Below are 18,640 nucleotides of genomic sequence, written 5' to 3' on the forward strand. Positions count from 1 at the left end.
AATCTTTGCCTTTTACTGCCAACAGTGTTTAATGCTATGACATTTCCTTTGATCATGGCTCTAAATGCATCCCATAGATTCTGATATGTTTACATTATTGTTATTTGTTTCAGAAATGCTACTTTCAATTTTTATTTTTCCTTTCAACCAAGAGTTGTTTAATTGAAAGTTTAAAAAATTCACGGTAGAAGGCCTCTTTAAATTTTGTTAAAAATTTCTAGTTTTATTGCATTATGTTAAGACAGTGTTGTAATATTGGTACTGTATGGAAGTTATTGATTTTTTTTGGTGACCTAATGTATAGTCAATTTTTGTGACTTATGTTTAACTCACACCTGAAAAGATGTATTCTTTAATATTAGTTTGTAATCATAAAATCAGTATTATTAATTATATTGTGTAGGCCCTCTATGTTATTACTTATTTTTGCCAACTTGATCTGTTTTATATTGAGAATGGTACATTAAAGTCTCCTCTATTCATCTCCTGTGTTTTCTCCTTCATAAAACTGATTGTGTTATTTGATTCATTTTGAATTACAGAATTGAGTCAAAAGCACCCCTTTTTATCACATTAACTGCTTTTTGGCTTGAATTCTACTTTCTCTAATGTAAGAATCACTACCCCTGATTTTGTGTTGTTTCCATTTTCCTGGTATGTTTTTATCCCTTTTTTTATTTTTGGCTTCTCTGAATCATTTTGTTTTCCATGGTCTCTTACATGCAGCTTATGATCGGTCCTATTTTGTGAGTTGTATTGAAAATATTTTGCTAGACAAATTAAGCCCATTTATCTTTACTGCTATCTCATATCTTTGGCTCAATTCAGTCAGAATATCTTATAATTATATATATTATGTTATACATTATGCTTCCTTGTCTACAAAACGTGCTTTTTATAATTGCTTGTTTATTTAATTATTTTAATACTTGGAAAGGTTTATATTTTTTCTAGTGGTTACATTTGTACTTAAAATTTTTTGAAGTAACTGAAGAATCAAAAGAAATTACAAAAATAGCACAGAGGTCCTTTTTACCCATCGCATAGCTTCCCCCAACAGTAATGCTTGCATAACTATTGTACTTATACATTTTTAAATCGCTTATGGGCACATTAGTACAGAAGTTTCTAAGTTCTATTTTGTTTAAAACCTTTTTTTCTCTCTCCTGCCCCACCACAGTCAATCCCCACCCTGTTGTCCATGTCCGTGGGTCCTTTATGCTTGTTCCTTGACTAGAATCTTCCCCTTCTTTCCCCTGTTATCCCCCTCCCCCCAGACAACTGTAATTGAACAACAATAAATTAAAATTAAAATTAAAAAAAGAAAACATTTTTTAAAATATTGTATAGCTTGATATTTATCACTGGGTAAAAATTCCTTGGTTCACACTCCTTTGAGTTTCTTAAATATGCTCTTTATTGTTGCTTTGCTTTGTATGTTATTATTTTTTTTGAAAGCCTGATTCCAGATTAATTCATTTGCCTTCATAAGTTATTTATTCTTTTTTGTTCAGAGACCTTGAGAATACATTTTTGTTATCTTTCATAGCTAATAGTTTATTAAGCTATGTCTTGGAGTTGATAATTTTTGGTTAATTTTCTCAGGCACCGAGTGAAATCTTTCAATGTATAAACTGAAGTCTTTAATTTTGAAAATTTTGTGGATTCTAGTATTAAAATTTTAAGAATTACTTTTGTTCCATAGTTTTGTTTTTCTTTCCCAGTGATTCCAATTATACAACTGCCATTCATTCTTTGCTTGTCTTTCAGTTTACGAATATCTTTCTGATTCTTTTAACTTATTCCATTGATTTTCTCAGCTATTTTTCTGCATTTTTCAACGCATGTTATTAAATTTTCTTAAGTCTATTTCTCTTTTGGAACCTTCTAATTTATTTTCACTTATGAGATAATTTTTTTTTCTTCCATTTATTTTCTTAGCTCAATTTTCTCTTTGTTTTTTCTTGATATTTTGAAAGTCTGAATCAAGGTGACTTTTTTTTATACCATCAAATATTTATTTGCATATATTTAATTTAGTTTGGAATGTTGCCTTGCAATTTTTAAAGCATATTTTATTGATTATGCTATTACAGTTGTCCCAACTTCTTTTCTCTTTGCTCTTCTCCACCCAGTACCCCCCTTCACTCCAGCAACCTCACGCCCCCTTAGTTCATGTCCATAGGTCCTGCTTGTAAGTTCTTTGGCTTCACCCTTTCCTATACTGTTCTTAAGTCCCCCCTGTCTATTTTGTATCAACCAATTATGCTTCTTAATCCCTGCACTACTTCTCCTCCTTCCTCCTACCAGCTGATAACCCTCTAAATGATCCCCATACCTATGATTGTGTACCTGTTCTGGTTGTTTGCTTAGTTTGTTTTTGTTTTATTTTATTTTTTTAGGTTGTATTGTTGAGAGTTGTGAGTTTGTTGTCATTTTAATGTTCATAGTTTTGATCCTCTTTTTCTGAAATAAATTCGTATAACATTTCTATAATAATGGCTTGGTGATGATGAGCTCCTTTAGCTTTACCTTGTCTGGGAAGCACTTTACCTGTCCTTCCATTCTAAATGATAGCTTTGCTGGGTAGAGTAATCTTGGTTGTAGGTCCTTGCTTTTCATTATATTGAATACTTACCAGTCCCTTCTTGCCTGCAAAGTTTCTTTTGAGAAATCAGCTGATAGTCTTATAGTCACCCCTTTGCAGATAACTCTCTGCCTTTCTCTTGCTGCTTTTAAGATTCTCTCTTTATCCTGAACCTTTGGCATTTTAATTATGATGTGTCTTGGTGTGATCCTGTTTGGGTCTAGCTTGTTTGGGACTCTCTGTGCTTCCTGGACTTGTGTGTTTATTCCCTTCACCAAATTTGGAAAGTTTTCCTTCATTATTTTTTCACATAAGCTTTCGATTTCTTGCTTTTCCTCTTCTCCTTCCAGCTCCCCTATGATTCAGATATTGGTACGCTTAAAGTTTTCCCAGAGGTTCCTAAGCCTCTCTTCATTTTTTTTCAATTCTTGTTTCCTCATTATGTACTGATTAACTGTTCATTTCTTCCTTATGTTCCAAATCATTGATTTGAACCCCAGTTTCCTTCCCTTCACCATTGATTTTGTGTGGATTTTTATTTGTTTCATTTAGCATAGCTTTCACTTCTTCCCTTATGCTTTTGCCATACATAAGCATATCTGTCAAGCCTGTGAGCATCTTTATCACCAGTGTTTTGAACTCTACGTCTTTTAGTTTGGCTATCTCCTCATCTGTTAGGTTGGCTATTGCCTTATTGCTTAGTTCTCCCACTGGAACTTTGATCCATTCCCTCTTTTGGGCCATACTTCTCTGTCTCTTCATCTTGACAGGCTCCTGTGTTTGTTTGTCTCTGTGTCTTAGGTAGAGCTGTCACATCTGTTACATTGTAAGGAGCAGAGTCTTAGGTATTCATCAGTACAAGGAGACTCATTTACCATGTTGCGGCACTGTATGTGGGAGAGGGGTCTGAGAGGGAACAACGCCGCTTGCTCAGCACTCGCCCCTTTTCCAGGTACTTCTCCCACTTCCTGTATGGGACTTGCACCTCTCTAACTGTTGCCCTGGCCATTGTTCCCACAGTGAGTGGGTCTGTGGATGTTCTAGGGCCATGGGAGCCCTTTAAACAAGCAGACTCTGCTGAGAGACCGGCAGTTTCTTCCTCCACTGCAACCCCCACTGGTTTGCAGAGTCAGAAGCAGTGAGGCTTTATATTCACAAGCGCTGGAACTTGAGCTGTGCAGTCTGGTTTGGTGCTGGGAGCGCTCCCCAGGTGTCCCTTCCTACTTTTTAAAACATGTGACCATGCTTTTTGCTGGCCTGCCACTGCCACTGCTGCTGCTGCCACCAGACCATGTCCTCTCCACCCTGGCTTTGCCCCTCCTACCTGTCTGTATGAGTATTTCTTCTTTATATCTTTGTTTGTTGGACTTCCATGCATCTTGATTTCTGGAACTTCTTGTCTCTAGTTTTGAGGTAGTTGTATTTCTTCTTAGTTGTGGAGGGAGATGCAGCATTTCTGTCTAGGTCTCCATCTTGGCTAGAAGTCCTGTTTTCTGATTTTTTGATGATAGCTCTGTAAATATTTACAGAGGTATTTTCTAGTCTTTTGCTGGATTTGCAATGGTTTATAATATTTCTAGTTTAAAGGCACACCATCTTCTGCCAGTGTATCAAAGTCCAGAGTCTTTTATTTTTTTGTTTTCTTTCTTTTTCTTTTTTCTTTTCTTTTGGTGATGGTGGTGAAGGAAGAAGCTGTGTTTCTCTGATTATTTTTTTCTCTTTTTTCTTGCAGGACCCTAAATGTTCACATTTTACTTCTTTTTCCCTTAAATACCCAATTACCTAAAGTTGTTTCTCACTTATTTTTGACCTTTCATTTCTTTCTAGAAGCCATTTGAAGATTGGTACTACAAATTATGTATACTTTTAAGTTACTTTCCTGTACTCCGTGCTCTAGTCTACAGGGATATTTAAAATATTTTAATACTTGAGGTGGATTTCTTTCTTTCAATGATTTTAGATCAACCTTAGGCCCATTACTAGCTCCCTTATTCCCTAGCTTTTCTTAAGACTGCCCTTGCTCATTACAAAAGATTGTGGTGTAGCATGAATGTGAGAGATTATTTGCTAGGATTTGGTATTTTTTTAACTTAGAGTTACATTGAGGTTTGGGGATTTTTATGTCTTAAAGTTATGTTTACCATGTGGTTTTCATGCCTTTCAAAATTTGTTTTTGTTATTCTGTATTGTTTTTGGAGGTAATATTGGGAGGCACAGACTGAGACAGCCACCATTGTCTTCAGTGATCTGGAAGTCTTATTAAATAGTCTTTTTGACATTTCCTAACTTATAAACACTAGATTCACCATTCCTTATTCTGTTGAGTTTACAAGGTATCATTTCCTTTACCTGAATGTCTCAAGACCTTTCCACCCCTCTTGATGACAAAGGAGATTTTATAACTTGTATAAAAGAAAGCTTATCTCAAAATACTGACAAGTATACACTTTCCTTCTTTCTTATAAATATGTCTTGTTTTTCAAAATTGTGACTTTTTTTTCCCACCACAATTTGATATTTTTGGCAGAATCTGGGATAAAATGATCCCTAGGAACAGTGGAAGTGATCTATAGGATGTGGGACATGTGCACATTGTGGACACCCTGATGTTTAACTGCCATGAACTGAATTGTGTGCCCCTACTCCCAAATTCATATGTTAAACCCTAACATCCAATGTGACTGTTTCTGGAGGTGGGGCCTTTGGGAGATAGTTGAGGTTAGATGGGGTCATAAGGGTGGAACTAACATAATGGGATTAGTGCCTTTATAAGAAGTGAAAACAGCTCTCTCGCTTTCTCTTCTCTTCACCATGTGAGTACACAGCAAGAAAGAAACTACCTACAAGCCAGAAAGAGAGTTCTTGTCAGAACCTGACCATGCTGGCATTTTGATATCAGACTTCTGGCTTCCAGAACTATAAGAAATAAATGTCTGTTATTTAAACTACCCAAATTATAGTATTTTGTTATGGCAGCCTGAACACACTAAGACAGATTTTGGTACTGAGAAATGGGGTGCTGCCATAACAAATACCTAAACATGTGGAACTTTTTAAGTGAGTAATGAAAAGAGGCAGGCATAGTTTTAAGGTATAGTCTAGAAATATCACTGTTAGAGGAAAAATCATGAAGGCTCAGAGAGAAAAGAGGAGAACTATAGAGAAAACTTTTATCTTCTTAGAGAACACAGAAATCATCATGAACTGAATGTTCCTAGAAATGTGAATGTTAACAGCTGTTCTGGTGAGAAGTCAGCTGGAAATAAGAAACATGTTATTGGAAATTAGAAGAAGGGTTATTCTTGTTATACAGTGGCAAAGATCTTGGCTGAACTGTGTTTTAGTGTTTCACCATTAAGCATAAATGCCACTTTATCAAATAATACATTTTTATACAGTTCTCTATGTTTGCAATATCTATTCCACTACTGTCTATTTTTGTACCAACATGTAATTATTTTCAAATAAGAAAACATTTTCCTTTTCTTTATAAAAAATGTGACTCCCATGGGTAAAAGTTTCCTTTTCCATATTGAGAAATTTACATCAGTAAGGAAAGAGGTTGCTGGTGCTAGGTTCATCTAGGACCCAACCTTGGAGTCATGTGTCCATCCAGGTTGGAAAAACACAGGTGTAAGGTCTATATTTGCCTGCTCATAAAAATACACCTTAGAATTTTCACAGAGGTTGTGCTATACAAAGGCTATATGACCAAGAGGAACTTACTTGAGGGCAGGCTGAAGGAACACATAAGGATGTACTTCTATTGTATAACCTTGTGCTTACTGTTTTCAAAATACATATGTATTCTAATTGCATGTCTAAGTGCCTGTCTCCATTATTGAACTGTGTGTTTTGTGAAAACAGGAACTGTTCCTTTGGCATGGGGCTGAATTCTATTTTTACACACTTCAAAGAGTTGTCAGGGTTAAAAACTAAATAAAAACTAATAACATAGTATACAGTCAAGAAGTTACTGAATTGAATTGTATTGAGGTATATAAGGAGATAATCCTTTTGTCTAAGAGAATAATTCTGAGCTGTATTGGTACCTATAGAGTTGGATAACACTCACTTATCATAGCTGCCCATCTTGCTATATGCAGGAACTTTGTAGTGATGTGCATACACTTTAAGTATGGTGTAATCTACAAAAATTTCTATTAATGAATTTCAGGGCAAGAAGCCTTTAAAGGAGCCTTATTATTTAAAATAATAGATCTTTCAATTTTTTAAGGTAGATAGCAAGAAGAGAGATTGCTGGGTCATATGGTAACTCTATTCTTAATTTTTTTGAGGAACCAGCAGACTGTTTTCCATAGTGACTGTACCAATTTACATTCCCACTGGCAGCGAATGAAGGTTCCTTTTTCTCCACAATCTCTCCAATACTAGTTATTACTTGTTGTGTTGATAATAGCCATTCTAAAAGGTGTGAGGTGGTATCTCATTGTAGTTTTGACTTGCATTTCCCTAATAGCTAGTAAAATTGAGACTCTTTTCATCTATCTGTTGGCCATTTGTATGTCTTCTTGGGAGAAATGTCTGTTCAGGTCCTCTGCCCATTTTTAATTGGATTATTTGTTTGTTTGGTGTTGAGTTGTATGAATTCTTTTATTTACAAGATATGTACACCCCTATGTTCATTGCAGCATTATTGTTGGTGGCAAAGACATGGAGACAACAAAATTGTCCTTTGATAGATGATTGCATAAAGAGGATGTGGTACATATATACACTGGAATACTATTCAGCCATCAGAAAAAAATAAAATTTTGCCATTTTTGACAACATGGATGGACCTTGAGAATATCATGCTGAGCAAGATATGTCACTCATAAGTGGGATATAAAACTGAAAGTCATAGACACAGACAACAATATGGTGGTTACCATAGGGAAGGGGAGCTGGGGCATAGTAAAGGGTAAAGAGGGACAAATATATGGTTGCAGAAGATGACTTGACTTTGGGTGGTGAGCACACAATGCAATATATAGATCATGTATCATAGAAATGTACACTTGAAACCTATATAATCTTATTAAATAAAGTCACCCCAATACATTTAATAAAAATGTAATTATTTTAATGTAAAGATCAAAGCCATGGCATGGATAAAAAAGCTTCAAGGTCAAAGTTCACTAAAAAATATTATAGATCTTAAAGAAATTACTCAGTGAGAACAGAATGATCTGAGCTATTCAGAGAAGCCACAACCCCACCATCTAGTTCAGGTGAAATTTCATAGATCAGGGATCTCCCAGCAAAGAGGAGATACCTTGACTGGACATGAACCCTACCTATGGCCAGGACTGTTAACCTTTTTCCCATTGCCTTACTTTTCTTGAAACCTATTAAACATCACCTCACTTAAATTTTATCTGAACTCCACCCTTCCCCCAAAGCAAATAATAAGACTCTGCCTTACTTTTTTGAGACTGATCTTTGTTTTTCCTTTGAAGGACCGAGAGTTAAGTTCAGCTTTTGTTTTCAGATTTGAAGGATTTTATTTTATTTTAACATGTAAACTTGAGTATATATAGTAATGGAACATTTTCAATTCTGTACAAAGCTGTGTGATTATCCTGTAAGTACAGTATGCCTTACCCTTTTAAAGATAGCAACAAGACCTTTGGTAAGTCATATTTCTTAGTTTCCTTTTTATTTCTATTGAATAAAAGATCAGATTTACTTTGCAGCTTTGTTAGATATTTGCTTCCAATCTTTTAAAAAATTATTATGCTTTATATAACAAATACTTGTTCATTTAACAACAATATAATCTAGTCAGAAAGGTTTATTCTCATCTCTGACTATGAGGCAGTCATATTTTAAAAATATATTTTGTTGATTATGCTATTACATTGTCACAATTTCTCTCCCTTTGTCCCCCTCCACACAGTACCTTCTTTCCTCCAGAAATCCCCTCATTAGTTCATGTCCATTGATCATACATATAAGTTCTTTGGTTTCTCCATTTCCTATACTACTCTATTTTTTTTTCTTCTCAAATATTTTTTATTTATTTATTAATTATATTTTTTAATTTTGGTTTTTCAATTACAGTTGTCCCCTTTTCCCCCAATTTGTCTCCCCCACCCAACCCACCCCCTCTCCCACAATCATATTCCTCCCCGTTGTCCATGTCCATGAGTCATTCATATACGTTCCTTGACTAGACCCTTCCCTTTCTTATCCCCCTTCTCTCCCTTTCCCCTTCCCCATATTGACTGCTATTCTGCTCTTTGTTCTATTTAGTTCCTTTGTTTGTGTTGTTCTTTAGTTTCCTGTATTAGGTGATATCATATGGTATTTTTCTTTCTTTACCTGGCTTATTTCACTAAGCATAATTCTCTCTAGTTCCAGCCATGTTGTCGCAAATGGCAGGAGTTCCTTCTTTCTTTCTGCTACATAGTATTCCATTGTGTAAATGTACACAGTTTTTGGATCCACTCATCTACAGATGGGCACTTAGGTTGTTTCCAGCACTTAGCTATTGTAAACAGGGCTGCAATGAACATAGGGGTGCATAAGTTCTTTTGAATTTGTGTTTCAAGATTCTTCAGGTATAATCCTAGTAGTGGAGTCGCTGGTTCAAAAGGCAGTTCCATTTTTAATCTTTTGAGGTAATTCCATACTATTCTCCATAGTGGCTGCACTAGTCTGCATTCCCACCAACAGTGCAGTAGGGTTCCCGTTTCTCCACATCCTCGTCAGCACTTGTTGTTTGTTGATTTGTTGATGATGGCCATTCTGACTGGTGTAAAATGGTATCTCATTGTGGTTTTTACTTGCATCTCCCTGATGGCTAATGATGTTGAGCATTTTTTCATGTGTCTATGGACCTTCTGTATGTCCTCTTCGGAGAAGTGTTTGTTCAGGTCCTTTGCAAATTTTTTAATTGCGTTGTTTGTTTTCTTGATGTTAAGTCGATTAAGCTCTTTATATTTTTTGGAAATCAGTCCCCTGTCTGTAATATCATTGGCAAATATGTTTTCCCATATGGTTGGTTTCCTTTTCATCTTGCTGATGTTTTCTTTTGCTGAGCAGAAACTCTTTAGTTTGATGTAATCCCATTTATTTATTTTTTCCTTTATTTCTCTTGCTTTAGGAGATGTATCCGTGAAGAAATTGTTACGTGAGATATCTGATATTTTCCTCTAGGACTTTTATGGTGTCACGGCTTACATTTAAGTCTTTGATCCATCTTGAGTTTATTCTCATGTGTTGTGTAAGTTGGTGGTCTAGTTTCATTTTTTTGCACGTCCCTGTCCAGTTCTCCCAGCACCATTTGTTAAAGAGGCTTTTCTCACTCCATTTTATGTTCCTTCTTCCTTTATCAAATATTAGTTGGCCATAGAGGCCTGGGTTTATTTCTGGACTCTCAATTCTGTTCCACTGATCTATATGTCTATTCTTATGCCAGTACCAGACTGTTTTGATTACAGTGGCTTTGTAGTATTGTTTGATATCTGGTGTTGTGATTTCTCCTGCTGTGTTCTTCCATCTCAAGATTGCTTTTGCTATTCGGGGTCTTTTTTGGTTCCATATGAATTTATGGAGTATTTGCTCTAGGTCAGTGAAATATGTCATTGGTATTTTAATAGGGATTGCATTGAATCTGTAAATTGCTTTGGGTAGTATGGCCATTTTGATGATGTTGATTCTTCCCATCCAAGAACATGGTATTTGCTTCCATTTATTTGTATCTTCCTTGATTTCTTTCTTCAATGTTATGTAATTTTCAGAGTACAGAACTTTTATCTCCTTGGTTAAGTTTACCCTTGGTACTTTATTTTTCATGTTGCTATAGTAAATGGTATTTTCTTTTTTGTTTCTGTCTCCGATATTTTCTTGTTGGTGTACAGAAATGCCTTAGATTTCTGTATATTTATTTTGTACCCTGCGATTTTGCCAAATTCACTTATTATATTGAATAGTCTTCTAGTGGAGTGTATAGGGTTTTCTAGGTATACTATCATGTCATCTGCATATAATGAAAGTTTTGCTTCCTCTTTCCCAATTTGGATGCCTTTTATTTTTTTTTCTTGTCTGATTGCTGTGGCTAGGACTTCCAACACTATGTCGAATAGGAGTGGAGAGGGTGGACAACCTTGTCTAGTTCCTGAGTTCAGGGGGAATGCTTTCAGTTTTTGTCCATTGAGTATGATGTTGGCTTCAGGTTTCTCATATATAGTCTTAATTATGTTAAGGTATGCTCCCTCTATTCCCATTTTGCTGAGTGTTTTCATCATAAATCGGTGTTGTACTATATCAAATGCTTTTTCTGCATCTATTGATATGATCATGTGATTTTTGTCTTTCATTTTGTTTAAACCATCCTTGCATCCCTGGAATGAAGCCCACTTTATCGTGATGTATGATCTTTTTATGTATTGCTGGATCCTGTTTGCCAAAATTTTATTGAAGATTTTAGAATCTATGTTCATCAGTGATATTGGCCTGTAGTTTTCTTTCTTTGCTGTGTCTTGACCTGGTTTCAGGATTAGGATAATACTGGCTTCATAGAAAGAGTTTGGGGTTTTCCCCTCTTCCTGGATTTTTCGGAACAGTTTGAGGAGGACAGGAGTTAGTTCTTCCCTGAATGTTTTGTAGAATTTGCCTGTGAAGCCATCCAGTCCAGGGCTTTTGTGTGCCGGGAGATTTTGGATTACTGTTTCAATTTCCTTCTTTGTCTTTGGTCTGTTGAGACTTTCCACTTCTTCTTGATTCAGTTTTGGAAGGTTGCATGTTTCTAGAAATTTGTCCATTTCTTCTAGATTGTCAAATTTCTTGTCATACAGTTGTCTGTAGTAATTTCTAACTATCATTTGTATTTCTGAGGTATCAGTCGTGATTTCTCCTCTTTCATTTCTGATTTTGTTTATTTGTGTCTTCTCTCTTTTTTTTCTTGATTAGACTGGCTAGAAGCTTGTCGATTTTGTTTATTTTTTCGAAGAACGAGTTCCTAGTTTTGTTGATCTTTTGGATTGCTTGCTTAGTCTCTATGTCACTTAGTTCTGCTCTGATCTTGATGATTTCGTTCCTTCTTCTTGCCCTAGGCTTTGTTTGTTGTTGTTGTTCTAGTTCTTGTAGCTTTATGGTTAGGTTTTTTATTTGAGATTCTTCTATCCTTTTCAGATATGCCTGTATTGGTATGAACTTCCCTCTCAGGACTGCTTTTGCTGTGTCCCACAGGTTTTGGGCTGTTGTGTGCTCATTACCATTAGTTTCTAGAAATTTCTTGATTTCTTCTTTGATGTCATTGTTAACCCATTCATTATTTGATAGCATGTTATTCAATCTTAATGAGTTTGGGTGTCTTTGATTTTTTTCTCTGAGGTTGATTTCTAGTTTCAAGTCATTGTGATCTGAAAAGATGCTTGATATGATTTCAATTTTCTTGAATTTGTTGAGGCTTGTTTTGTGACCTATCATGTGGTCTATCTTTGAAAATGTCCCATGTGCATTTGAAAAGAATGTATATTTTGCTTCTTTGGGGTGGAAAGTTCTATATATATCAGTTAGATCCATGTGGTTTAGTGTGTTGTTCAATGCCTGTATATCCTTGGTGTTTCTTTGCTTTGATGATCTGTCTATTGTTGATAATGGAGTGTTGAAGTCCCCTACTATGAGTGTGTTGTTGTTGATATCCTTTTTGTGGTCTTCTAGTATTTGCTTTATGTATTTGGGTGCTCCTATGTTGGGTGCATATATGTTTATCAAAGTTATATCTTCTTGATGGATTGTTCCTTTAAGTATTATGAAATGTCCTTCTTTGTCTCTTTTTATTGCCCTTGCTTTGAAATCCATTTTGTCTGATATGAGGACTGCTACCCCGGCTTTTTTTTCCAGTCCGTTTGCTTGGAATATTTTTTTATATCCCTTTACTTTCAGTCTGTGTAAATCTTTTGTTTTGAGGTGTGTTTCTTGTAGACAGCAAATATGTGGGTCCTGTTTTCTTATCCATTCCGTTACCCTATGTCTTTTAATTGGAGCATTTAATCCATTTACATTTAAGGTTATTATTGACGTGTATTTATTCATTGCCCTTTGTACCTCTGTTCCTCTACTCTCTTGTTCTTTTCTTCTTTTTTCTTAGAACACTCCCTTTAGCATTTCTTGCAATGCTGGTTTTGTGGAGATGTATTCTTTCAGTCTTCCTTTGTCTGAGAAACTTCTTATTTCACCTTCTATTTTGAATGAGAGCCTTGCTGGGTAGAGTATTCTTGGTTGTAGGCCTTTGTTTTTCATTGCTTGAAATATTTTTGACCATTCCCTTCTGGCTTGTAATGTTTCTGTTGAGAAATCAGTTGATAGCCTTACCGGAGCTCCCTTGAATGTTATTTGCTGTTTTTCTCTTGCTGCTTTTAGGATTCTCTCTTTGTCTTGAAATGTTACCATTTTAATTATGATGTGCCTTGGAGTGGGTTTTTTGGGGTTCCTCTTTATTGGAACTCTCTGTGCTTCCTGAACTTGTATAACTTTTTCTCTCATCAGGTTCGGAAAATTTTCTGTCACTATTTCTCCTATCAGTTTTTCAATTCCACGGTCCTTTTCTTCTCCCTCTCTAACTCCTATAATCCTGATATAATTCTTATCTTGCTATCCTGTAATTCCCTTACATCTTGTTCATATTTTTTCAATCTTTTTTCATTTTGCTGTATTGTCTGGGAGTTTTTCTCTGCATTATCTTCTAACTCACTAATCTGATTCTCTGCTTCATTTAGTCTGCTTTTGACTGATTCTACTATGTTTTTCAGTTCAGAGATTGAATTCTTCAGTTCTTCCTGGTTCCTGTTAAGAGTTTCTATGTCTTTTTTTATGCTAGTGTAGTTCTCTGCAAGTTCCTTATGCTTTTCTTGGAGCTGCTGGTAACTTCCTTGGAGGTTTTCATAGTTGATTTTAAGGATGTTGAGTATATTGAGCTTCTTTACCACCATTGTTTTGAATTCCATGTCTGACATTTGGGCTATGTCTATTTCATCTATCTCTCTTTCTGAGGATTCCTCTTTTCACTTCATTGAGGGGTTATTTTTGTGTCTTAACATGTTGGATTCTTTTTGTTTTTATTTATTTATTTATTTGTTTGTTTTTTTGGGGTGTGGTCTGCTTTTACTTCCCTCCTTTGTGGTGTGAGATTCTTTATCGGAGATCTGGGGATTTCAGTAGTGCAATCTCTTTGATATCCTGAGCCTGATGTTCTTGAGTTACCCTTTATGTCATTTGTTTATGCTGTTTGGTTATATTTCAGATGTTCTTTGGTAGGATCTTCCTTCTGGCTAGTTGGTTGAGAGTCACTCTATCCACTTTGTCTTGAGTTCTTTTGTGGATATGCTGTTAAAAACATAAACACACAGCCCAGACAAGAGACCCACACCCTCAAAAAGTATCCCCCACTCTATCCCGCTATCGTCAGCCAACGAGCTTGTATTAATATAAATGTAAAGAGGTTACAGCTTTTCTACTATAAGAAGAATAGATAAGAGTTGTTTTGGGGGAGGAAAAATATAATTTTTGATAGAGGGGGTGATAGATTAATAATAGTTGAGATTGTGCAAGCCAGTAGGTAATATTTACATTGTATGTTAATAAAAATAGAAGAAAAGGATGGGAAAATGCATAATATAGTAAGAAAGTGGGATTGTATTGTATTGGGTTTATTTAGTAATTATATTCTATTATTTAGAGTGATAGGGGGGCTAAAGTAGACACACAAGCAAATAAACAACGATTAAAGAGAAAGGATGAGAAGGAGAGGTTATATGCAACACGTTAGAGATAAAGTTTGTTGTTCTTTTTGGATGGGGAGGAAACCGCCCCAAAAAAACCCAAGAAAAGAGAAGAAAACCCAAGAAAAAAAGAAAAGAAAGAATAAAGAAGAAAGAAAGAAAGAAAGAAGAGAGAAAAAAATTTGAAAACAAAACCACAACAAAAAAAACCAAAAAACCCAAGAAAGGAGAAGAAAAGAATAAAGAAAGAAAGAAAAGAAAGAATAAAGAAGAAAGAAAGAAGAGAGAAAAAAATTGAAAAAAACCACAAAAACCCCCCCCAAAAAAAACAAGAAAAGAGAAGAAAGAAAAGAATAAAGAAAGAAAAAAAGAAAAGAAAGAAGAAAGAAGAAAGAAAGAAAGAAGAGAGAAAAAGAATTAAAAAAAAAAAAAGCTATGTTTTTACTCCGTTTTATCCTTGGTGTGTCGCCTTCTTTTTCTGCGTCCGCAGCTGGTCTAGTGTGGCGGTTCAGAGGTTCTTGTTTCTTGCAGCACTGGTGTGCGCCTGCGGTTGCTGCAATGGTGCGCACCCGCGGTTGCTGGCACGGTGCACTCCCTTGCTGCCTGCTGGAGCCAGTTGAGGTGTCCCCGCGTGCGTCTCTGCACGCGCGGGCGGCCAGAGAGCTTGCCCCTCGATTGGCGCCTATTGTCGCAGGGCTGAGGTGTTTTGGCGCTCACGTGCTGGTGCCCTTAGTCCTGCTGAGCCGAGTTCCAGGAGTTGGTCTTTCGCCTCTTAGGGTGGGGCCCTGGACACTTGTGCACAGTGGAAGTGAGCGTCTGTGAGCCGCAGCCGCCCGCCTTCCCTCACCCGTCTGGGTGGGCACCAACAGAGCCTGCGCTAGTGGTCTGCTTTCCGGCCTGGGGCCAGGCGCCCACGGGAGCTGTCTAGGGGTATCTGCGCACGGTCCTCTGCGTGTTCAGTGGGTCCTCCCTGAACCCATTGGGGCACTGATCTTATGTCCATTGGGGAGTGTCCGAGGGATGCCTGGACTCACAGCCCCGCGCACCTGGGCCAGTGAGTGAGAGCACTTCCCTATGCGCGCCCCGGCGACCCAAGGATAGGGTTGGGAGTGGATGAGCGCGCCACTGCGCCTGCGCTCCTCAGGAATGGCCTACCACCCCCAAACTTTCCTCCCGTCTCCACCGTCCACTAGAGAAATATATAAAGGAGAATTATGTTCTCACTTGCCCGGCAGCACGCTGTCTCCTGTCCTTCAGCGCCAATGCCACTTGGTCGAGTCCATGGGGCAGAGATCCGCTCTCCTCCCGACTCCTCTCCCGGGTAGCCTGTGGTCGCCAGAAAGCCTTTGTGTACTTCCAGCCGCAGCTCGGGCAGCTGCCCCAGTCAGGAATCCCATTTCATCCCCTTTTCCTCCGCTATCCTCACTAAACAAGTTGTTCCCAGATGGATTTTCTCTAATCCAGCAGTGCCTTGGCTCAACTCCTGCCAGTGTCCAGATGCTCACTGAGATGTTCTGTCCGCAATTAGCCGAAACTTCAGACGGTTCTTGGGAGCCTGAAACCGCAGCCTCTCCTCACTCCTCTGCCATCTTCCCAATCCTATACTACTCTTAACATCCCCCTATCTATTTTGTAGCTACCAGTTATGCTTCCTAAACCCTGCACCTTTCCCCCAATCTCACCCTTCCTCGTCCCAGCTGACAACCCTCCACATATTCTCTCTATCTGTGATTCTGTTCCCGTTCTGGTTATTTGCTTAGTTTGTTTTTTCAGATTCAGTCGTTGATAGTTGTGAATTTATTACTATTTTAATGTTCATAGTTTTGATCTTTTTCTTAAATAAGACTCTTTAACATTTCATGTAATAATGGCTTGGTGATGATGAGCTCCTTTAGCTTTTCCTTGTCTGGGAAGCACTTTATCTGCCCTTCAATTCTAAATGATAGCTTTTCTGGGTTGAGTAATCTTGATTGTAGGTCCTTACTTTTCATTACTTAGAATAGTTCTTGCCAGTCCCTTCTAGCCTGCAAAATTTCTTTTGAGAAATCAACTGATAGTCTTATAGGCACCCCATTTGTAGGTAACTCTCTTCTCTTCTCTTGCAGCTGTTAAGATTCTCTCTTTATCTTGAACGTTTGGCATTTTAATTATGATGTGTCTTGGTGTGGTCCTCTTTGGGAGGTGGCAGTGGCAATGGAAGAGACACTGCCACATTCACGTATAGTCATTAAAAATTGGAAGTGATACCTTGGAAGTGAGTGATCCCAGCCCTAGGGCAGACCATGCAGCCCAGGGATTCAGTACTGGGAAGATAAATGCCTATAACTTCTGGCTATAAAAACCAGTGGAAGTTGGGGTGGGATAAGAAACTAGCAGATTTTCAGAAGAGTCTGTTTAAAGGACCCGTATGGACTTAGAACATACACAAACCCACTCACTCTGGGATTCACCACCAGGGCAATGGCTGTAAGGATGCCAGTCACATATGGGAAGTGGGTGAACTGACTGGAAACAAAGCCAGTATTGGGCAAACCTCCAGAAATGAAGCTCTGAAATTGTCTCCTCTCTGACCACTCCCCCCACACAGAGGCAGTCATATTTCTAAGTGCTGAATGCCACTCTAAAGCCTGTTGGTCTTGACCTCTTCCTAGAGCCAATTAAAAGAAAAATAATTCTTTTAGGATTTGCCTCTCTAAAATGCTCACTCTCTGATTTCATTATTTCTATCAGAAATGAACTCATGCATATGAAACTAACAAAAATTTTAAATTGTTTTAATGATTTTGATGGAATTTGTTCTAAGCAGCAGTTTGAGATTGTGTCCTTTGTAACTTCATCAATATACATGATGCATTCTAGGAACTCAATCAAATAACAAAAGATCTTGGTGTTTTCTATATCATTATTGACTTTCAGTGGTTATAGTTGCAGTGGTTATGCCATGGAAATAAAGAAAATTAAGCAAAAATATGAGAACCTTTAAAATACACAGTGGTCAGATTCAGAAAATACAGTGTGGTTTTTTTGTTTGTTTGTTTGTTTGTTTGTTTCCCCATAGGATAGTTGGAGAGAGAAGACAGTATATTCCATATTCTTATTTTCAAAAACCTTTCCAATATAAGAGCTTTTTCTACTGGAAAGTTGTCTTAACTACTGTTTAGCCACACTTGCATAGGTATATTCAATTTCTTTGTCTTCAGGACAAGTGTGGGTAAATTCCTCACGGGCATATGCATTGTGGAGATAGCGCCAGACTCCTGAGAATTCTGCTGGAATGTCAAAGTCACGGTATTTCTTGGAAGCAACCTAGGGTTTTGGAAAAAGCAGTTGGTAGTAAAAGACATCAGTAACATGCCTAGTGTATAGAGACATATCTCAAAAGTCAAGATCATTGTGTACTTGTTAACTACACAAACAGTTCTACAAAAGAAACTTAAAGAATCTTGGAATTACTACTTTAATGTTTTGTGTACAAATGTAGGCTAAACTATATGTCTGCAATCATATTTATATTAAGCTGCATTTAAATAGGAATGTTTAGAATAACAAAGCACAGAAAAAGTGCATATATCTCTCCATTAGACTAAGAGTTTGTTTAGGGTCCAAGCTCTGTCTTATTTCCTGTGTGTGGCATAGGACCTGAGATAGAATAAATTCTGTTCAATAAAAATTTGTTAATAATTACACTATCATAATAATATTAATAGCCCACATTATTTATAATTTGTTGTGATTCACTGTTCTAAGCATTTTACATGTCTTAATTTAATTTTCTCAACAATTCTTGAAATGGGTAATATTATTCTTGCTTTATAGACAAGACAGTGGAAACCCAATATAGGAAGAAAGAAACAAGAAGTTTTTATGCTTCCCAGAGAAGATCATGGATTTTTCCTCTGAGGAGAGAAAGGAGGTATACACTATGCATAATGATGATGACAAAGCCACCATATAACAATCTCACACAGAATGGTAACTTTGTTCATGCTGGCAACTCCCAAACCCAGCCCAAACCCTTCAGGCTATCCTATAAAGACTTACTTTAATAATGTTCAGCTTGGGTAACAAACTGCAGTCAGCCAGTGTCAGGTGATCCCCATCCAAGAACAATCTTCTGGAAACAGTGAGTTCCTCAGCACTGTCTGGATCAATTTCATCCAGAAGTGGGGTGTTTAAGTAGTTATTCAGACGCTTAAATTCTCTGAGCAGAGATTTTTCAAAATCTGAGGCAACACAATCATAGGGTTACTTATAAATTATTGAGTTCATAAGTAAACACATTCTTGTGTGCTTTTCACACAGTTAGACATCTCTATACACA

At 37.1% G+C, this 18,640-nt stretch overlaps 1 protein-coding gene across 3 annotated transcripts in view; it reads right to left on the minus strand.

The window, feature by feature from the left end:
• Positions 1 to 17,077: 17,077 nt before the first annotated feature.
• Positions 17,078 to 18,640, minus strand: part of CLIC2 (CLIC family member 2) — a 65,589-nt gene continuing 64,026 nt past the window's right edge. For all 3 annotated transcript variants that reach the window (XM_090264763.1, XM_090264766.1, XM_090264765.1), the window contains exons 5-6: positions 18,361 to 18,542; positions 17,078 to 17,625 (exon numbers count right to left, since the gene is read on the minus strand). In XM_090264763.1, coding sequence (XP_090120889.1) covers positions 17,470 to 17,625; positions 18,361 to 18,542 — 338 coding nt within the window. In that variant the 3' untranslated portion in view covers positions 17,078 to 17,469. The remainder of the gene's footprint in view (positions 17,626 to 18,360; positions 18,543 to 18,640) is intronic.

The sequence above is a fragment of the Furipterus horrens genome, unplaced genomic scaffold, assembly GCF_987537825.1.
Source record: "Furipterus horrens unplaced genomic scaffold, mFurHor1.1.pri manual_scaffold_17, whole genome shotgun sequence".
Lineage (NCBI taxonomy): Eukaryota > Metazoa > Chordata > Mammalia > Chiroptera > Furipteridae > Furipterus > Furipterus horrens.